The following is a 24,001-nucleotide window of genomic DNA, read 5'->3' as shown; positions in this document are numbered from 1 at the left end:
TCTAAAACAATTTGGTTTTACTATATTTTGGTAGAGGATCATTATAACACTAATAACATGGTAAGTAGTAAGCCCATATCATGCTTACAATTAACAACATATATTTTATCTAATAATTGATCAATTATAAATAAATTTGTGGGTCCATTTAGTGACCATTTTTTGAGCCTGCCATAATCATTTTCATGCATGTTTGCTCGCTAAAAAACTACCATGTGATCTATTATGCATGTTCGCTAAGGAGCACTTGCCTAATGAGTGCAAGCTAACTAGGGAACCACTATTGTTCTCCTTTAGTCATTAGTTTACCATTTTCAACTACGCCAATTTCGTCAAAATGGAGTTTTATGAAAAGCCAAGATATTTTGGGGGGCTTCCGCTATTTTTGTAGTGATAACAATTTTCTAAACAGAATTGGAGTGCGATATTCCTGAAGGATTTTAGCACCAACCTAGGGCACACACAAAAGTTGTACATTGGGGGTTCCTCCTACTTTGCAATAGCAATGACAAAATTCGGGTGGGGATTGAGTTGTTGGTTGATGGAATGAATGCAAAGGTGAGAAAGAGTGAAGTCAGTCAATGCTTCAAGATGGATGGCCAAAATTATTTCTTTACGTGAGAGTTCTAAGGAGGAATTATGATCATGTTTCTCATAATGGATACATACTATTTTTCAATGCCAACATTCTCACTAACTCGGGTGCCACTTGCAAGGTTTCCGACTGATGGCCCCCCTCTAGTGACTTGTGGGTACCTATGGGCATGTGTGGGCCCAAATGAGACAATGTTGATCTTATTTATCTCCTGGGTCTATTGCAAGTTTCCACCAGTTAATATCAAGTATGAGGCCTGCCTAGAAAGAATGAAGAAGGAGTTGATTGTTGCCCTAGTGGCCTCGAATCTCATAAGGTGTTTCATGATGGGTGTTTTCATGAACTTTCCCTTGGCTCTCATCAGGTGTTTCATCATGGAATTTTTTGAGAATTTTCCCTTGGAACTGGCCTCTCGCATAGGGAAATGCATATTTTGCTTATGAAGTTATGAGTTTCATGTGGCTCCAATTCGATATCCTGCCCTGCCCTGTACAGCTGGTACTTAAATAGGGTTAGCGTTTATTTTTTTAATAAGTATATATACTATCAATATTTATTTTATTGAAATCTAAAATAAAAATTTAATAAAAAAATGTCTAGTAGGCTCCCTTGGCTCGCATGCAAGCTACGTGCCACCCCCCAATGTTATCTAACTGGCCCTCGTCTCCTCAATGGCAGGTTCAACCTAGTCGAGTGAAGCTACACATATGCTAGTGACCTTAGATTTTCTGGTGACTCGAATATGACTCATATCTCCACAGATATCTCCTACCTTTGTTCATGACCTTAGCTTTTTAAGGCTTTTGTTCATGGTTACTGGCTCGTGTCGTAAGGTTTTAGGTGAAAGGCTTCTTTCTACTGAGAAGCCCCTGTTGAATGAGTGGCTTTAGTAGAATGGTCACATGCATTTGGTGGACTAAAGATGTGAGAGGCTTAAGCGTTATAGTTCCTAGTAATGGATCTTTCTTGGTTACATGATTCTGGATTTCTTTCTTTGTGTGAGTGGCTTTAGTCCCCCCTCCCTGGCTGGTTATAGCTCCTATTCCTCCTTCTATCTAATATAAAGTGGCATCTATCTCTTAGGTTCGTATAATACTAGTGATCCCCCGATTAATGTTGTCATTGTATGCCTTATTCTTATTGTTGTGCCCCTATTGTCCCCATATTGTTATTATTGTGCCCCATAGAAGCCCACTATTGTTATTTTTGTGCCCTTATATTATTATTTTTAGGTCGGCTTTGGTTATATTGTGACCACTTAGACTCCTATATATAGAAAAGAGGTTTTGTCATTTTTATCATCCAAGAATCGTTCGTTTGTGTAATTTAGAGGAGGTTGCCCCCTCGAAGAGGCTGATTTCTAAGTCATTGATCTATCCTTTCTATCTTTTTGTGAGCTAGTTTCGTAACATTTGGTATGAGAGGCTGGATTCTACGGTTTCGCTGCTCCAAACAGGTCATCGTGGAATTTTCTCTATAACTGTTTTTCTACGACGTTTCAGAAGCAAAAAAACAACCCATTAGATTTGAAATCTCTCTAAACCTTAGGACCAAATTTCAGATCTTGTCTCGCTACATGTTCGGAGACATGATCCAAGGAGGTTAGGGTTTTTGCAGGATCCTGAATTATATCTCAAATAGGTGACCCGGGGAAAATCGTCACAACTTTGTTTATGAGCATCAAATTGAAATTTCGTAAGAAGTTACAGAAAGAGGATAGTTTGTAGTTTTCCGTGTATCAGTTTCAGGTCCTAAGATCAAAACAGTGACACATGGCACTTCGTACAAGATCGCTCTACTGAACGAGTCTATAATCATGCCATCATGGGAGATTTGGCATAACGTTTCATTGGAGAATCCAATCTTGATCAGACTTGTGGGGTCAGAAAGAGTTCTCAAAGGGTTAGCACATGAAGAAATTGTAGGCCTTGGAGATATGAAATTACAGAGATATAGCAGATTTAATATCGAGCTCCTACAAAGTGAAAAAAGGTGTGTAGTTTTTTTTTAAATTTTTGCATAAGTTTGGTTTGAAAAATTAGTTTGAAGGAATTCAAAGGGAATAGTGAAGCATTATTATCATTAATTGATGCCCTGAAGAAAGAAAATGGAAACACTTAGTAAGTAACCTGAAAGCTCTAGCATGACTCATGAAGAAGAGGAAGAAATGCAACATGATATATCAAAATTACGAGACCAAATGCAACAAAATTCACTCACACAAAAAGTAACAGAAGCTAAGATGGATGGTTTAAAGAAAGACGTAGAAGCAAAGATGTATGGCATGGAAGCTAAGATATATGGTCTAAAGAAAGGCATAGAAGCTAAGATGAATGATATGGAATCTAAGATGGATGGTGTGGAAGCTAAGATGGATGATTTAATGAAAGATGTGGAAGCTAAGATGGAAGATTTGAAGAAAGATTTGAAAAAGTTTCTACAAGAAATGCTTACTAATGGCGAAAGGGTAGTAAAGGAAACTCGTGATGAGAATAAAATAAATTTTAATCATGATTTCATAGACTCTAATGTTGGATCAAAGAACCACCATGTTCCAAAGATCGATATGAAGAATTTTGATGGCAAGGATTTCGTAACATGGACACTACAGATGGAGCAATTTTTCGATCTCCATAATTTGCAAAACACACAAAAGGTATGCATTGCAACTTTATATTTGGAACCAAATCAGTTTGTATGGTATCGATGGCTTTGCTCTCGTAAACAAATTGTCACTTGGGCTATTTTTACGAATGAAATGATAACAAATTATGACGATACAAAAAGCAACACTTTTTTTAGCCAATTGATAAATCTCAAGCAAAGGATTCAATGATGGAGCACATTGAGGAATTCCAAAAATTGAATATAAGGGTAAACGATATTCCAGAGGAGCATAGGATTGATGTGTTCATAGGGAATTTAAAGGATAATATCCAACATGAGGTTCACTTTTGGGAACCTGATTCATTGGAGAGGGCATTCAGGTTGGCAAGAAAAATGGAAAGAAAAATTATGGCAACAAGGAAGCCTACCACTTATAATTATAAAGATGGAAGTGTTGTTTCCCATAGCCATCCACAACCTACAAGGTTGACACCACAACAATTGGAAGAAAAAAGAGAAAAAGGGCTTTGTTACAGCTGTGATAGCAAATACACTAAAGGTCATAAGTGTGCTGAGAAGAAATTATTTTACATAGATTGTGAAGAGGAGTAAGAAAAGGAACAAAAAATGTTAAAAGAAGAGGATATACACCAGGAACAAACCCTAGAGAAAGAAGAAATGCATCTGACCATATCTTGTAATGCATTGGATGGAATTACCACTCCTCAAACTATCAAGATAGAAGGCCATATCAAGAAAAAAAAGGTAATAATGTTGATTGATTCGGGCAGTACCCATAACTTTTTTTCATTGTAAGATAGCCAAGGAATTGGATTGCTTCCTATATCCAACACCAGAGTGTCAAGTGATGGTTGCAAGTGGAGGAACCTTAAATTTCTCAAGAAAGTGCCATAATATCAAGCTATCCATGGGAGAATATGTATTGAATAGCCCAATGATTTCCATTCCAATGGGTGGTCCTGATGTTGTACTAGGAGTCCGATGGCTACAATCCTTGGGTAAAATAGCCTTTAATTTTCAAGAACTTTTCTTCAGAAGGAAGAGAAGTTGAATTAATGGGTATTGCAGGGAAACCAGGAAAGATAATCAGCTGTAACAGAATGACAAAGCTTCTAAAGAAATAACAATGAGGCATCATTTCACAATTATGTTCACTAGAGATTCCCACATCGAAATCATCTATTTCTCCAGATCTCCAAAAAGTCTTGGACAATCATTCCAAGGTATTTGAGACTCCCAAAGGCTTCCCACCTATTTGTGATCATGATCATGCTATTCATTTGATTCCAGGAAGTGTTCCTCCAAACATCAGGCCTTAAAGATATCCCTATTCCCAAAAGAGTGAAATTGAATTTATGGTTGCAGAAATGCTAGAGGCTAGTATAATTCAACCTAGTCAAAGTTCTTTCTCTGCTCCAGTAGTATTGGTTTACAAGAAGGATGGATCATGGTGCATGTGTCCAGATTATAGGGAGCTCAACAAGCTCACTATTGAAGATAAATTTCCCAATCATGTCATTGATGAATTATTGGATGAATTGCATGGATCAATTTACTTCACCAAGTTGGATCTTCGTTCAAGATATCATCAAATCAGAATGAAGACTGAAGACATTCTGAAAACAAGATTTAGAACTCATGAGGGTCATTATGGATTTTTGGTCATGCCTTTTGGCCTTACCAATGCACCTTCTACATTTCAAGGTTTGATGAATTCCACTTTCAAACCCTTCCTTTGAAAATTTGTGTTAGTATTTTTTGATGATATACTAATCTACAACAAGTCTTGGAAGGCTCATGTTCAACATGTTGACAGGCTGCTCAAACTATTGGAGGAGAAACAATTATATGCAAAAAGATCCAAATGTTTCTTTGGAGTACAAGAGGTGGAATATCTAGGTCATATTGTATCTCACAAAGGTGTTAAGGCAGACCCTAGCAAAATTAAAACCATTAAGTAATGGAAAATCCCCACATCCATAAAGCATCTGCGAGGATTTCTCAGGTTGACAGGGTATTATCACAAGTTTTTTAAGAATTATGGGAGAATAGAAGCACCTCTAACAACATTATTGAAGAAATATGCATTTTCATGGACTCCAGAAGCAACGAAGGCCTTTGAACATCTTAAAGAGGCAATGTGCCAAGAACCAGTCTTAGCTACACCAGACTTCACAAAAACCTTTATTATGGAATGTGATGCCTCAAGAAATGGAATTGGTGTTGTTTTAATGCAAGAAGAAAGACCCATTTCTTTCAAAAGTTGTCCAATCAAGTGAAAGTATTTACACAAAGCTATTTATGAGAAGGAAATGTTGTCAATACTACATGCACTTAAGAAATTGTGACCCTGCCTAATGGGAAGACACTTCAAGGTAAAAACAGATCATGATAGTCTTAAATACTTTTTAGAACAAATATTATATTCAGAAGAGTAGAAAAAATGGGTCACAAAGATGTTGGGTTATGACTTTGAAACCATCTACAAAAAGGGAAGAAAAATGTTGTGGCAGATACACTCTCAAGAAAGGATGAGGATGTGGAAGCATTTCTTTGCGCCATTTCTATTATCCAACTAGATTGGATAAACGAAGAAATGGGTGAATGTAAGAATGACGAAGAAGTGTGGGCACTCATTCAAAAGTTACAACAAGATCTAAGTACATCTCATACATTTAACTGGGAAAATGATTCGTTATGGTACAAAGATCAGTTATACCTATGTAAGAATTCCCAACTCAAACAAAATATTCTTAGGGAATTGCACACCTCTCCCTTAGGAGGGCACTTAGGATTTCTAAAAACTTACCACAATGTTAAGAAGGATTTTTTTTGGGATGACCTTAAATTAGATATTCAAGTTTTTGGCAGAATGTTTGGTTTTCCAACAAAATAAAGTTGAAACAATTAAGACCCCATGTCTATTACAACCTTTATCCATTCTAAGAAAACATTGGGAGGAGGATTCAATAGATTTTATCATAGGTTTACCCAAGTCTGAAGGAAAGAGTGTTATCATGGTGATAGTTGATAGACTTACCAAGTATGAACACTTTCGTGCATTCTGTCATCACTTTAAAGCAAGTACAAATTCTACTGCATTTGTGGAAACAATTTAAAAGCTACATGGAAACCCAAAGATTATTGTAAGCGACAGAGATCCCATTTTCACTAGAAATTTTCAAACATAATTATTTTCTTGTCTTGGTACTCAGTTAGCTCATAGCTCATCTTATCATCCTCAATCTAATGGGCAAACTGAGATAGTAAACAAATGTTTGGAAGGATATATTCGTTTCTTTGTATCTAATAAACAGACACAATGGCTCAAATGGTTGCCTCTAGCTAAATGGTGGTATAACACTTCCTTCCATACTACAACAAAAATGACCCCATTTATGGCACTTTATGGATATCATCCATCATCCATCACATTATATTTAAGAGAAAGTTCTAAGGTTCAAGCAGTGGAAGATCACATTGAGCATCAACAACAAGTTCTCTAACTCTTAAAGGATAACCTCACCTTGGCGTAGAATAGAATGAAACAACAACTAGATCAACATCGCAGCGAAAGAAGTTTTGATGTAGGTGATTGGGTATTCCTACGGCTACAACCATATAAGAAAATATCCCTCAAGCAAGATAAGAAGGATAATAAATTATCACCAAAGTATTATGGTCTGTACAAGGTGTCGTAAAAGATAGGTACTATGGCATACAAATTGGAGCTTCCTGCAGCATCCCAAGTGCACGGAGTTTTCCATGTTTCATGCTTAAAGAAAGTTATAGGTGACAAGCTCCCAATTCAAACAATATTGCTAGAACTTGATGAGGAAGGAAAAATCATACTGGAACCTGAAGCAGTCAAAGAAATAAGAACTCGACAGCTACGAAATCGATCAATTTCAGAGTATCTCATCAAGTGCAAGAACTTACTCGTTGAAGATTCCACAAGGGATGATGATAATTTTATACAGAAGCATCCATAACTACTAAAGCGTTGAGGACAACACTTTTTTGAAGGAAAGTGGCATGTTAGGTCCCTATAATACTACTGATTCCCCCACTACTATTGCCATTACATCCCTTATTGTTATTTTTGTGCCCCTATTGTCCTTATATTGTTATTATTATGCCCCATAGAAGCCCACTACTGTTATTTTTGTGCCCTTATATTATTATTGTTAGGTCGTCTTTGGTTACACTATGACCCCTTAGACTCCTATATATAGAAAGGAGGTTTTGTCATTTGTATCATCCAAGAATTGTTCATTTTTGTAATTTAAAGAAGGTTTCCCCTTGAAGAGGTTGATTTCTAAGTCGTTGATCTATCTTTTCTATGTTTTTGTGACCTAGTTTCATAACACTATCTTTGGGGATAGTTGGACTTGTATACTTTAGCTTTGATAATTGGGGAAGATGGGGCAATTAAATCAGGGTGAGGTGTTGTGTGTGGCTCCATTCTTTGTTCATATTGGGGTTCCCCCTACTCTTTTCCACTTCACAAGCTCTTGCCTCCTGCTTACAAATATGTATTGTTGGGATTCAATGAAATGACTGAGCTAATGGGATCATGGAATGAAAGTAACCAGAAGTACTAAGCTAATGGGATTATGGAGTGACAGTAACCATGTTTTGGCTTGCCCATGGGCAGGAAAGACAACAAGAGTAGGGAAGTGACATTCCCCAATGATCTGAGCAACCAGATCAAGCTAGCAAACATAATGTCTTCAAATGCTATTATTCGTAAAGTAAATGTTACTTTCATTGCCACAAAAAAACACAGGCACACTGCGCGAAATGAAATAATAATGGATTATCTCATATATAATGGCAATGATACGATATCTAAACTCTGGTATCACCTTTTTCACTGGACAATTTTTTATGCTTGCTGGCGCTTAGAGTTTAGAAGAGCTTAGAATTTGTGAACCATGAAATCAATAGAATTTATTGACGAATTCTTCACTGAAATATGTTCACAAGTTCACTTTGTCCATCCATGCAGTTTAGAAGAAAGAAGTATGCATTTCAACAACACTGAACCTAGTAATTTCATCCACCTCTGGTGACTAATATACTATCCAGCTGATAGAGCTACATCTGTTCTTCTCCTGGTGAGCCTCTCTGGTAAGCTTCTTTCTCCCGATGATTCTTTCTGGTAAGCATCTGTGAGTCTCTTTGGTAAGCATCTGCTAGCATGTATCAGTTGCTCCGCCCTTAATCCATTCATTAGTAAAACATGAATTTGAGCAGTGGGGAGTAGTCAAGCAAGAAAATAAGCAGTGGGGAGCCATATGGAAATAGAGGAAAAGCTTGTTAGTGGAGAAAAGTGGCAGGAAGTGACAGCGAACCAAATGGGTGATATTAGTATTCAAACCAAGTCGTAGGAAGTGATAACAAATCAAATGGGTGATATGTATATTTAAGCATGTATAAGATTATACTAGCATTTAATGTCAAAAGACTAATGCTAGCATTAGTCTAGCTATGAAAAATGTGAATGAATAAATAAGCTTTTAACCTCAAAAGTTCAATATAAACTTTGGATATCCATGTAATGTTGCCTCCATGTTGTCACGATACACGTGAGGTTTGCAATAAGACCTCCAATTTAAAACATTGGTTAAATTTTCGTGAAGCCAAATTGCCAAGGTGAAAGTTTGGTTAAGTTTTAGTAAAGAGGCCAATCAACGCAAATTAATATAAGTTCAACGCCAAATCAATTGCTATAGTCCCTATACATGATCGTTAGCAAAGACTAATAAATGATTGTATTTATTATTTTAAATATATATTTATATAACCAATTTTTTTAATGTTTAATGAATCGAATAAGTATAAAAGCTACTTTTAATTAACGAAGTTTGGAATTAGTTGAAGTTATATTCATTATTTAATATCAATCTTGTCCCTATTTCGTTTGATCCAAATTTATTATTCACATATTCTTGCACCTTGAGCTTGTTGAAAACTGTCATCATCTTTTACCATAGCTCATACTAAATCAATGGATGCAAGATTTCTCCATAATGATACGAGCTTTAAGCTAAGCCTCAAACCAGTTCAAATAAACAAATTGTAATTTGTTTCTAGTTTCTTATTCCTTTTATTTTGATAATCGATGGACTTTGCCATCTCTATGTCCCAAAAGCTTCTCGTGCATTGGCTACTTGAAGCGGAGCCCCACACCGAGTTTTCTTCGTAATTTAGATTTAATGCATCCCCACTGTAACAATGTTAGAGATAACAAGATAAAATATAAAAACTCCAAAGCTTCTAATTTCAATCGAGAGTAGATAGACGACATCACAACTCTTAAGCATTGTATGAGATATTTCTGAAATCCAGAAAAATAGTACCATGGATCCAACGGCTATCCATCATCCAAATGAAATTAGCACACCTCAGCGCGATGCATATCCCTCCATCATCCATGTTATCATAATCATGATTTGGTACACGGTACAATGATTCAATAGTAATCGGTGAATCACTCACAATCATAGGCTTTACCATCTTTCATTCTTTTTTTTTTCACTCAGAAAATCCTTAATATAATGATAACGCTTTCACTTTTTTATTTGTATGTGGTAATTCTTTTATATATATAATTTTTTTTTTTAATTTTTAATTTTTTCTCATAATCAATTTCTACCACTTCCATCATTATTATTATAAACATTTAGTATATAAATGTATTATTATTCAACTTTTCACTTAAAGAATAAATGATAATTACATTATTTCTTTTTAAATAGAAAATTTATTATAATCAAAATATCATAATTATTGTTAAAAATATCCTTGGGATAGGTGCGAAATGTGATTAGCAGTATTATGGGCAACAATACCTGATCGGGTGCGAAATATGATTAGCAGCATTATGGGAAACAATACCCACCACCCTAGCAATAATTAGAATGACACTCATTAAATGTGGGGTCGCATGGGCACCACATTGTAAGTAATTGCATGCAATCTATTGATTTTTGGAAACTTCTTTGGGATGATAAAATAGCTTGCAGAAAGTTGCAGTGATTTTGGTGGTGAAAATAATTGTTGGTAAGAATGTGGAATACCTGTTGGTATAGAGGTTCGAGTCTAGGGGGAGAAACTAGTGTGCCTGCATGTTTTTGATGGTGGAGGCTCACAACTATATGCACCATCAAATGGTCGGCCAATGGGTACTCCCTACTAGCAAAAGTCGCGACTTAGCTCCTTCATGGTAACTCTTAACCACGTCAGGTGTTACTATTATGCTATTGCGTTAAGGCTTAAAATATGGCTTCTTCTAAGGATTTCAATTCCCAGTGACGTCAATATTAGTTGGTTAATTGTGTGGATTCTTTGTTGGTATGATGTTTTAAATGGTGCTACTAGGTTGATACTTGAGTCTAGGAGAGAGATTCCTACTAGTACAACTAAAATTATCTGGCTTTTCCTGAAGCTACTTGTGTGGCTTTCTCCTATTTGTAGAATTATTGTTACTAACTCTACTGCTTTCATACGGTGTCTTGGCTTGTTGATTTGTCTTCTCATTGGTGTTCTATCTATAATCATAGTAATTATAGTTAGTGCATTGTGCGCACTCTCAATGAGAATGAAGGTACTTGGATTATAATTGAGTTATTTACTAGGTTAGTGAAAAGGTTCCTCCTCGCTCTAGCTTGTTGAGATATCTAGGGCAGAACATACTATGGTTTTCTTAAATGATCTCTTTATTCTTGACACTTTCTTGTGATATTAGATTAGAGCATCATTATTATTATCTTGTTATGTTCATCGTCAAGACAAATGCCTATAAGAAGATCACAATGTAAATAGGAAGAGACCAGAAATAGGCTCCAAGCCAGGGAAAAACCAAAATACTCTTTCTTATAGAATTAATCTAATGAAGACTTCCAAGACCAACCACCAAAAGATAAGACATCCACCATCCAATGAATTCTCTGCAAATTCAATTATGAGGAAACAATCATCTTATTCAAGAAACTCGCATGTGTGAGTTGCAGAGATGTCAAACATGAAAAAATATCGTCCCTCCTTTTGTTCGTTGCGCTTCTTGCAACTTCGCTCCTCTTTCTTGTTCTTGATCAAATCAGAAAAATTATTGTGATGATGGTTACTAATGAGGCCAAGCTTCTCCTTTTATAGGCTTCTTGAGGGCTATATTAGGCCTTTTCTAGGCCGACATGAAGGGCTATCTAACTTACCTTTTGGTGGCTTCTAGACACTTATTTATATAATATTGTTTTTCTTCCTTTTGATACAAGAGCCCTCCAAGGGAATTTACATTATGACCTTTGACTTTTGACTCAACAAAATAAATCCTAAACACAAAATGGGTGCTATACCTAAAATGGGAAAGAAATCCATTACAAAATAAATAATTTTCTTTTATAAAACATACATTTTCTTTTTCTTTTTCTTTTCACAAATACAATAATGATTACATTAATTCATGAATCATAGACAATTATGAAGACTTTCACTAGTTACATTTCAACACTCCCTCTTAACTAGGGAGGTATTCATATTTAACTACAAGTACACAGACAATAATTCCATTGAATTATTCTCATAAGAAGAGTTGGATTGGTAAGTCATCTCATAATCTATCTTTTCAGCTTATGTTAGTGCATCTCATCATATCGAACAATATTGTCATATATCAAGGGCTTGACTAACAACTCTATCTTTCCACTATATTAGAGCACAATGTTGGGGAGACAATGATTTATAGACACCGCCATCATTGTCTCTCAAGGAACATACCCCATCCAAATGTTCACAAGGTATGTCCTTTTAGGACCATTCCCCTCTTGGATTTAAACATCCTCAAGGAATCTCTTCTTTGACTACTCTTGCCTATTGGATTCCCTACCTCATCCTCAAAGAGTATCGATATTAGTCTTAGTTGCTCACCCAATCCTCCATCTTTCTTCATGTATGTGAAGACAAGAATGATGTGTTTATCTCTCCCTCTCAACCATGGAGGATCTCTACTCATTCCTTTACACATGAAAGGAATATATCCAAGCTCCCTCTTAACTAGGGACTTTCTTCCAATATCAATTATTTATTCTTCTATGGAGATCACGGTACCATCATCTACTTGTAGGCCTCCTTTTTATGTTTCTTGCACTGTCAGTTGCTTTTAAGCATCATCAATTTCTATGAACATCATGGAGCCATATTATTTCACAACTTCTTGTAGAGACAACCCATCACTTTCCATATCATCATTCTTTACTTGTTGCATATTCACCAACCCATCACTATGGAGCTTGAACATAGCTCCCTCTATGCATTAGGAAAGTGATCTACTAAGAGATTAACATTAAGCCATCTACAACTTGCTATCTTTCCTGTCAGTTATATATATATATATATATATCCTTTGGACTTATAATTCCAAATTCATCTACCCAATTTTTGTAATTGAATCTCAATCATATCATATATGTTTTTCACTAAATCTTCTTGCAAAGCATCTTCTTTTAGTGGTATAACTATATCAAACCATCAAATACATCAGATTGTAATAGATTCTTTACAACATGTCACGCCTTGTCTTCATCAACATCCTTTATCATACATCCCATCATCAAGAAGAGTCATCATCTTATCAAGGATTATGTAGTTCCCTCTCTTTCTAGTTTTCTTCAAACTGCTTCCCATCTTGAAGATGGGACTTCATCATGCTTCTGTTGTACCAACAAAATTCTAGGAAGCTCCCTCCAAATCTAAGACAATAGAAAATGTCTGAAATATCATCGTAGTCCTTCTACCAAGAAGAGAAGTCTTCCCATGAAGTATTCTAACAAAATATGCTTGAATGACCCTCACAAAGTAGTTGTTGCATGAACTTCTGTTATAGATGATAATGGAATTTCTTAGTATGTTGTGCCACATATTTCTTTTCATCAATCAACTCATAACGATGATATTCTCAATAAGGTATCCATACAACCTTTGTCTTACATGGATCTTACTGTACAAATTAGAGTGCCCAAGGATCCAACTTGTTCACCATGTTACCATTCTCACAATCCCTACATTTTCCTCCTATAAAAAACCACAATATTTTCTTTCCTAAGCCATCTTCCTTTGCTTTCTTCATGATGCTCCTGCAATAATTATTACCAAACACAACTAATAAAATATATGTAATAATACAATCATGATATCCATCAATCATTCTAGGGTTTACATGGAATCTAAGAAGATGGACTCCTAGGAATTTCAAATACAAATCTTAGCTTATGAAATCATCACATCGATCCATACTAGGGTTTATCATATACCCTAAACTACACACAAGCCCTGGAAATCAGGAAATATTGTTTATATGAGGGAAAAAGTAAGTTAGGGTTATGGTTAGGGTTCCCATATGGCTAGGGTTTAGATATTGGTTTTTAATCCTAGATATTAATCTTTAATATAATGAACTTTACAGAACCTAGACCCTAATACATATCTTTTTTAACTTATAACAAATTAATATACTATACATACCTCACTTTTACGTACCTCTGTACTTCATGATCATAGAGGTTGTCACAAGTTATGTTACTAGATGCCATGCTCTTATAACCATTCTTCAATAGTGAAGACTTCTAATGATGTCATTTCTAAGAGCTACTTTACAAAGGTATTGTAGTCTCTAATGATGTCATGATTCTTTTTTCTTCTCTCAAATGTGAAGACTTCAAAAAAATATCCATGGAATACTATAAGGGTATTTTCCCTGCCCTTTTGAAAACCAATATGATATGTTATTGTTCTTCTTATTATCGATATAATACTACCTCTTTTCCTTGAGACATAGATACTATGTCATGTTTAAATATTGGATCTTCTTGCTTCAAGTTGGTACTGCTCTACTTGGAAATTTTTGATGCAGAGGTCCCAAATAATTTTATTTCAATTATATCTAATTTCATCACTGCAGATATGCATGGACAGATCCTTCACTACTTTTTGTATTTCATACCATGGGTTCTTGTCTTCTATGCCACTCCATAGGTCACTGAATTATGGTGACTGTAGCTTGATAAGTACTCTTCTAAAATAGGCCTATTGTGCCTTCAATCAATTTGATTTTATGCACAGAGTAGGAGTCTCAACTCCTTTTCTTGGTGGCTGAGGATTCAATATACGTCCTTTGAAATGTAATTATGCCTAGAACAAGAGGAGGTCTCGGCTTCTTCTGAAGTTACTCCTTCTAGCTTTCAATTAGGCCTTCAACTCGAATCTATGAAGACTGATTCAAACTTGCAAGATGACCCTTTTTAACAAGGAATTGATCAACCACAAACATGTTCAGAATTTCGGTTCTCTTGAGTAGACCTAATAGGTTTTGGTCCTCTTATGCTCAGAAACTTGGTCTTGGATCTCTTTATAGAGAATGGGTCTCGGTCTTCAATGAGACTTCAAAATTTCAGCTCCTTTGATAAGGTGACAATAGCTAGCCTTTTAGTGCTTCTATTGCAAGTCTTGAGCTTAGAACTATTGATAGAGACTTGTCTCTTTTACAAGGTAATGCCAATAAGTAGATTTCAGAACTATTGAATTATTGTACAAATTCAGATCCTTTTTGGTGAGGGTTTCATACCTTGTAAGGGAACCCTAGACCCTCACTCTTCTTTTCAGGATGCTCGGCCTTCCCTAGGATGCTTATTTAGCCTTTCGGTCCTCCAAAAAAGAAAAAACCTTATTATTCTACTATAAATATGTGATTTTGTCGTAGAGAAGAGGAATAATAAAAGGTGCCCAGAACTTTATTTTCATTGTCAATGTATTTGGACTAAAGTGGGCTATTAGATTAGCCCTTCGGTATCCTAGATAAGGGCATGTATGCCCTTGAAAGACCCTCACTCTTCCTATGTATGCTTGTGGCCTCATCACTACAATTAAGGCTAAGATGGAGTGCCCAGAAATTTGATGTTATCCATTTAGGGGTTCAGTTCTTAAATAGATTCCTTGCTTGGGATGAATTGCAGCCAAGGAGATCTTCTTTTATGCCTTTTCTTCAAAGCCCTAGCTATGATACCATGTTGAGAAATCTGGAGTAGAATATATTAGAGTTTTCTTAAATGATTTACCTTTATTATTGACACATTCTTATGATATTAGATTAGTGCATCATTATTATTATGTTGTTATGTTCATCATCAAGACAAATGCTAATAAGTAGATCACAATGCAAACAAGAAGACACCAGAAATAAGCTCCAAGCCAGGGTAAGAACAACAAAGAGAAAAACCAAAAACTCCTTCTTATAGAATCAATTCAATGAATACTTCTAAGACCTTGACCCAATACCAACCACCAAAATATAATCTAGCCACCCTCCAACGAATTCTCTGCAAATTAAGTTATGAGGAAACCCTAGTCTTCTTCAAGAAACTCACATGTGTGAGTTGTAGAGATGTCAAGCACAAAAAAATGTGTCCCTTCTTTTCTTCGTTTCCCTTCTCGCTACTTCACTCCTCTTTACCGTTCTTGATCAAATCGAAAAACTTGTTGTGAAGATGGTTAATAATGAGGTTAGGCTTCTCCTTTTGTATTCTTCTTGAGGGCTATATTAGGCCTCTTCTACGCCAACATGAAGGTTTAGTCGACTTACCTTTTGGTTGCTCTAGACTCTTCTTTACATAAAAATACTTTTCTTCCTTTTGATACAAAAGCCCTCCAAGGTATTTTACATTATGACCTTTGAATTTTGACTTGAAAAAATAAATTCTAAGTACACAATGGGTGCTCGACCTACAATGGGAAAGAAGCCCATTAACAAATAAATATTTTTCTTTTATAAAAAATATATTTTCTTTATTTTTCTTTCTTTTTTTACAAATACAACAATGATTACATTAATTCACGACTCAAATACAATTATGAATACTGACACTAGTTGCATTTCAAAACAATTGAACCCAGGTTTTCTATTAGGAGTATTGTAGGGCGTCTCTTCTTTATATAGGATATTAGTGGGTTTGGTTTTTTTGTGGCTACGTCATACAAAACTAGTCATGCGATTTACGCTGCATAACGACTTCTTATTCTTTCTACCTATTGATGGTGTTGGATCTTGCCAACATACATAGGATCTCCATGATATGAAGTCTCAACTAGACCTCACACCTTTTGGTATAGGACTCCCATTAAGAATTATGTCTCAGCTGCCATTAACTTAAAAAAATTCTTTGGCTTGAGAAATTAACATGAGAGAGTAGTGTGCATGTACTTCTGAATGAGCAAGAGAGTATGCCTTGTGAAATGTTTAACAGTAATTTTATCAAGGTTATTTCATTGCAGGGAACAAAAGTGAGTCTCTAAGAGAAAATTAATACTACTAATCTAATGATGATGCACACACATAAAAAAAGAAGAATTGTTAGTCATCAAGTGAAATAATTCACATAGATGCCACAATCATTATAGCAATGACAACACACTTCCAACAAGTTGACCACCAAAGACATTGTAATAGTTCAATTTCTATAGTACATATGTCTCAATACATCCACGATATATGCATGAAAATGTGTTGGGAAAATGTCTTCGAGTATTAAAAAAAAGTTCCAAGATACATGAATAGAATAAACACCACTAGCTCCAATAGTGAGTGTTAGAGCTACTACTTTCCCTCCAAAAGAACTATCTTTATCTCTCTAATGCCTTTTGGGAGAAGCCAAGGTGAAAAATTAATTTTCTTGAGTAATGAGGCTTCTTTTATAACTAGAGGAATGACCTTTCATATCCTCATGACTCTTGAGTTTCTTATATTACTTTTCGTATTCTTATGACCTTTGGACTTCTAAATGAATCTTGAACTTCTTCATGAATTTTGGAATTACATGTGTCTTTTGGACTTCTCCATATGGCTCTTTTGTCCATACATGACTCTTGGACTTCTATGTTTTGTCTTTACAATAATTACATAGTTATATCATCATTTGCACATCATCATGAGGAAACAACATGACAAGTCACTAACATTGATGACTTGGACACATAGTGACTGATGACATGGACTTTCTTGAGAGGTGACAATGTTTCCACTTGTATCTTAATATTTCTTGCAACTTTAATGTTTTCGTTGCCTTTTACCCTTTAAAGGATGTCACATCACATGGATTATTTATGAGCTAATTTGAGCATCAAGATTCCAATGTTCTTCATCTTATATCATTATGTGTTCTTCGAACTTGGATACTTTCTAAAGTTGATCCCTTTACAGACCTCCTCATGCATCCTTGCCATGCTATTCAGGAACACCTGATACTAAGATCACTCATGGAAAGAAAACATCAGCCTAAAAACCTCATATTCTAACATGTTTCATGCAAATTTTCTAATCATGCTTCGTCAATGTTCTTGGGAAGAGAGAAGAAAGCTTTCTAGGCACACAATGCACTATTAAGGGACAAGGGTTGAGTACTTGAGTGTTGAGGATGTGTTGTGCACTCAACTAAGAAGAATATACTTGAGGAAGGGCAGAAGGAGCAGACTAAAAGATGAAGGTGGCTCAATGATGCTTGTTGTTTCTTCATGTGCTCAAATGGAAAGTCTTAAGGCATAAAGAGGGCACAGGATGAAATATGAAGGAAGTTCAATTTTAAATGTTCATGTACCATGTGCTCAACTTAGGGCTTCGTGAGGTTGTAAATCGCATCCCAAAGAGGGAAGGAATGATTGACTGTTGATTGATGATGCACCATGCACTTCACTGAGAGAGAGGCTTACTTTAGGGTGCAGTTATGGAAGGCGAGGAGAGGTTTTTTCTTCGAAGTGCACTATGTGCTTTGGGAGGGAGAAGGGTGTAGTCAAAAAAAGAAATGGGTCTTGACTTAGCCTTAAGAGTGCACTATGCACCCTATTAGACTTGGTGGGACCAAAAACCAAAATTTGTCTAAATCTGAGGGATAAGGGAAGGGGAAAACATAATGTGTTAGACATAAAATCAAGTGTAGCACATACAAACTCATCAGTAAAACTTATATAGGATCAAATACTGAGAAATACACATCAAGACACTAGTTTACAAACACTCTCCAAGTTCAACAGACAATGTGTATACGACCATGACCAAAATTGTCATTTTATGAGTAACTAATTTGTTGTAACCATGAAGTACACCATATATGTTCTAAACAGTGTGATGACACTTACAAAAAAACAAGAACACTTGAAACATGTAATATGTCATGAAGTGACACTTAATGAACAAAGCGACACTTGCATGACAATTAGACATCCTCCAAAATTTGAATGTAATGAAGTTTTGGATGGTGTTGTGGTAGTGAAAACAATTGGCAACATAATGGATGAACTTCAGCTTATCTACCAAGCAATAAATTCTAGTTAGAGGGTTATATCTTCAAGAAGTATTGATTCACCACTTATATTACCTTGAATTTCCCTTTCAGCATGATTATATGTATAACACCCTACATTCCTTTCATTGGTTTAACACATCAAAGGATATGCCATATCAGAATTGTTTAAATCTAGGAAAGGGTAATGTGTAATAGTGAGTTTAATAGGTTTTGAGGAAGATGGGTTTCTGGGCTCTGACGTGGCTGCAGGCGGGCAGGTGGCAAGCAAGGTTTCCAACACTTGCCAAGTTACAATCAATCCGCAGTTATTATGCAGTTAAACAGGGATTAAGGCGACCGCGATCACCCTGCATTTTCAACCGGACGATAGCCGTCCCACCTTTCTCGGGAAACTAACTCTTTTCTGGTGGTTTTAAAGGCAGTTCAGGTCAATGGAAGACATGGAGTATGAATAGGAAGAAATCGACTATTCGCAGGACCCGTATGAAGGTCAGTCTATTTTCTGCGGCCCCGGTATTAACCCTAGCTCTATTGAACCTACACCTCCTCAGCCGACTAACTCTCTGGCTGCTATGCACCCTGGATCCTCCTCATCGCCGCTGTGACTCGGCTCACTCTCCCTAGAATCCCTGGGTCTAGACATCCCCCCTCTATCCCCTGGCACGCTCAATCTACTCTCTACTATCACGCCTCCCTCCCCCAATTTCGATTCGCTTCCCTCTTTCAACCCGGTGCCACCCCTGAGAGCGCCTCACCCAGACCCTGAAAACCCTAACTTCCTCCCCTCGGGATGTTTTGACTCTCCTGTTATAAACCCTAAAGCTGCGGCTCACCAAAAGGACTTGGGACCAGATCCACTAACTGAACACCCATCGGTGCCGAGAACTGGGAAGCAGAAGATTAAGTGCGTCAAGAAGTCCTCAAAGGATCTCACCATCACCTTTGGTGAAGATATTCCTATGGGAGAAGTGGTGGATAGGGCCAACAGAGTACTTATTGGGCATGTGAGAGGGAGGGCGTACTCTACGACCAGACCCTCGAATTGGGTACAGGAGATATGGGGAGGCATCCTACAGGAGCTGTCGGAGGTTCAAAGCTTGGCATGAGGATGGTTTTGCTTGCATTTTTCGAGAGCAGAATACACAGATCTAATCCTGGCCAAATATTGGCACATAGAGATGGCTCCAATTCTCCTCAAGCGCTGGTCTCCATTATTCGACCCGGAGAGGGAACAAATTGGAGTGGGACCTATCTTGGTACGTTTACCAAGTTTACCACTACAATTCTGGTCTGAAGCGGTGTTTATCAGGATTGGTAATGCCCTCGGAACATATTTGGAATATGATAAGACTTATGTACAGTCAAAGAACCAGGCACTGGCAAGAATTCTGATGCATTTGGACACTAGGGAGGGCTTGGAAGAAAAGATCACTCTGAAGTGGAGGCATTACACCAGGATTCAGATATTGGATTATGGGGGGGTACCATTTCAGTGTAGAAGGTGTCATAAGGTAGGGCATGTATTCAAAGAATGCCCTCTGCTCTCGAAATCATTGGATTCCATAGCCTCGTCCTCAACTCATAAAGGAAATGCTCCAGTGGTGGCTTCATAAGCCCCTGTCTCAGCTTCGCGATCTAGACCATTGACTCCAAAAGATCTCAGTGTGGGAGGGGCATCGAAGAAGGCTGGAGAATCGATCAGGATGCCCTTACCACCTATGACCTGGGCTCAGGCTGTTGTGGCTGCTGTTGGGCCTTAGTTTTGGTCTTACTTTTGTTCTAAGAAACTTACTAATCCATCTATTTGCCATCTATTTTCCCTTCATTCATCCCATTTTGATGTATATTTGATATCCATTCAGGTATTTAATTTTAATTTTTCAATTTCTAAAGTTTTTATGAAAGTTTGGTTTTTAGTGCAAAATTGGCATATTCAGAAATTCCCGTAATAGCTCTATGGTTGATGTGGTTGCAGGACACTTGGGCACGAATTGAATGCATGGATGGATAGATTGGGAACTAGGACTAAGTCATCTATGCTTATTTCGAACAGAACAAGCTTTATTAGGCCCATTTGGTGCTAGTCAATCATGACTAGTCATTCAGAAATCCCATAGAAATAGGGCAGTTTTGAGACTCTATGGGATTGGTCATATTTCTTGGGATGGGAGTAATGAATTAGACTTAGATAGGTGAATGAGAGTAGATGGGTTTGTTTGAGTGAACATAGATTAGTTTGTTTCATGAGACTTCTTATTTAAAGAGCCAAAACTTTGATGGCCTATGTATTGACTTATTATACTTTTATGTTGTGACACTTTTGGATTGAAGAGTTGATTTGAAGACTTGTGCTATTATTATTTTTCTGTTCAATGCTATGGATGTGTGACTGAATTTGAGCTTCTGATATCACCTCTCAAGTGTGCAAGGCAAGGGTGGAGGGCCCCCATTCCAAGCTAAGTACACTTCCTTGTTAACTAGTTTTATTTCTTGTAATCTGGTTATTGTAGAACTGTTTTTTTTTTAACTTTATTTCAGATTGCATTATGGTGCAGGGTTATTGATTTCATTATTTCTTAGCCTATTCATAGCTTTATTATGTTGGAAAAACAAGTGTTCAAGTTGAGCATCCCTTCTACTAAAATGATGAATTAAAACTAGTTTCCCTTGATTGCATGCAAGTAGTTTCTTATTGTGATTTTGGTATTGAGATGAATGAATTATGATGAAATACCTTATGTGTCTCTTAAGTTAAGAGATTCTTTCATTAATAATTTATCCATCTTAAGTTCTTGGTTTTAACCTCTGATTCATTAAGTGGTAATTGAGGCAAAAGTGGACTTCTTGAGTCAAGAACCATTTCAATATCTTTCCTCTTTTTAAACTAATTGAATTAGAGTTGTAGGATGTATTGCTTTAAGCTTTTGAATAAATTATCTTTCAAGGTTTGATTACATCTGATCTTCACATATAGTGAACCTGCCTCAAAGCATAAACAACCCGGATTGATAAGAAATAATTATGTTAATTTCGGTAAACAAATTAGCTCAACATTTTGGTGCCGTTGTCGGGGAGGAAAATATCGACATAGTCAATAGAAGGATAAATTTCAAAACAAACAAAAACATTAGTTACATCCCATTTTAGTTATGTTTCTTTATGCCTAGATATAGAGATCCTCAAGGTAGATTTATTAAAAAATACCCACAAATGGAGATAGGATCATCAAACACCCCAGCTACTGGTAATCCAATAATTGAGGAATTGGCAGAAAAACAAAGAACCGGACAAAGATTAACTTTGATTGAGAGGCAAACTTTGTTAGCTTGGGAAGCAAAACAAAAACAATCTTCAACTTCTGGAAAAAAAAAAAGAAATTATCGAAGGAAAAAAACCTGTCTTTCCATCCATAAATCCACCTATCTTTCAACAACCTGAAGCTCCACTCAAAATTGAAAGAAATCAACCAATGGAAGAAGAGGGACATGGATCTGTTATTTTCACTCCTGAACAATGAGATGAATATGAAAGACAACAAAGAGAATGGAGAAGAAAGAGATAGGAGGAGGCAAAACAAGAAAATGATAGAAAGATAGAAAATGATCGGAAAAGACAAGAAGATGGTAATGATCAAGAGGCTACCTTTGGCTTTCCAATAGTAGACACAAGTGCAATATTAGGAGAAGAAGTGAAAATGAAAAATATTCCACCTTCTATATTGCCAAATTTTTATGGAATGTCCACGGAAGATCCTGATGCATTTATGTTTGAATTTGATATTCTATGTAGAACATATGGATACACTGATGACATTCATAAACTTCGTCTTTTCCCTGCAACATTAAAAGCAGCAGCGTTAAAATGGTTCATGGGTTTAGGAGAAAAAATAATAGCTTCTTGGGATGATATGAGATCGGTCTTCCTTAAAAAATATCAAGGTTATTGTAGATCTCTAGATTCAAAGGAAGATGTTTTCAGAATGACACAACAAGAAGATGAAAGTTTAGAAGAATATTTGGAAAGATTTGCATATAATCTACAAAAATCTAAACAACACTCTCTAAATCAAGAAACCATTCGAACAATCTTTCTCAAGGGTGTAAGGGATGAATACCTTGACATTTTGAATGTGATGGGTAAAGGAGACATTTCAAACCTACCATTCGAAGAAATTGTTGAGTTATGTCAAAAATATTCTAGAGGAAGATCAAAAACAGGAAAGAGAGAAGCAAGTTCAAAAGCAGCAAAGTCAGCTGCAGGATGGATAACAAGAGCTGAAATAGGAAGCTTATTGGAAAACTTCAAAACCGATCTCTTTAGTACATTAGGGACACAAGTAGATGTTCTAAAGGCAAACAAGAAGAAAGAAGAACAAGAACAAGCTCTAGCAATCTTTTGTTTCAAATGTCGAAAGAAACATCCATTGAGAGAATGTCCTTTGGATAGTATTCAGGTTTGTGGTCTTTGTACAGAAAATCATTCCACAGAAATTTGTCTAAGATTGAAAGAATTACAAATGAACTCAATGGAAGAAGTGCCAGGAATAGAAGTTTTTTATTATGTAGCACCACGAAGACCATGGAAACCTAGGACACCTCAACAAAATCAACAACAATTTCCTCAACAAAATTACCTCTATCCACCTCAAAATCCTTGGACCCCTCCAATGCTATGGCAAGCTTGGCCTCCACAACAACCTGCACAAGGTTGGAGAGGATACGGTTATGGAAACCAGCCACATCAACAATATCAACAACAATACCAACAGCCATTTGCATATCCACAATATTCACAGTCCATACCATTTCAACAACAACATTCTGCATATCCACAATCCATGCCATTTCCACAGCAGAATCCACCACCGTTGTTGACCCAACCACAACAATTACAGCTACCCACAAATCAACCCAGACCAACTCAATTACCAGCCCAACCAATGGCAAATCCGAATAATAAGGTGGACAAATCTGCATACAATGTAGATGAAGCAGCATGTTTTCCCACATATTCGATTCTTCCTCTTAATGATGTCCATCTAAGGTCTGGAAAAGTGCTTAAAAAGGATTCTCCTCCAATCATAGAAGAACCAACTAAACAAGGAGAATCACCTGAAACATCAAAAACTAAGATACAGATTCAGAAAGGAAAAACCATTACAACTTAAACACCACCTTATCCTGAAAGGTTAGTGGAATAACAAAAAGAAATAACCCTTTATGAATTTGATATTTTAGATGAGTTAAAAAATGCTTATGTAAAAATTCATTTGTTGAAGGCAATTAAAGAAGTACCAATATATGCTAAAACAATAAAGGAATTGTGCATTAAGAAATCAGGGAAAAAGAAGAAGGATCCTACTACAATCCAAGTCATTGGTAAACTAGCAAGCCTCATGTCTACACAAACCATTGTAGAGAAATATATT

At 36.3% G+C, this 24,001-nt stretch overlaps 1 protein-coding gene across 1 annotated transcript; it reads left to right on the top strand.

The window, feature by feature from the left end:
• The first annotated feature begins 19,751 nt into the window (after window positions 1–19,751).
• LOC149214898 (uncharacterized) lies at window positions 19,752–20,186 on the top strand. The gene has a single exon (XM_089389541.1). The coding sequence runs from the start codon at window positions 19,752–19,754 to the stop codon at window positions 20,184–20,186; it is 435 nt and encodes a 144-aa protein (XP_089245667.1).
• The last annotated feature ends 3,815 nt before the right edge of the window (window positions 20,187–24,001 follow it).

Source organism: Pinus tabuliformis, chromosome 1_1 (assembly GCF_031772625.1).
Source record: "Pinus tabuliformis cultivar Carrire ecotype Pingquan chromosome 1_1, CPIR1, whole genome shotgun sequence".
In the NCBI taxonomy this organism is placed as follows: Eukaryota; Viridiplantae; Streptophyta; class Pinopsida; order Pinales; family Pinaceae; genus Pinus; species Pinus tabuliformis.
This window is presented reverse-complemented; position numbering and strand designations above follow the sequence as displayed.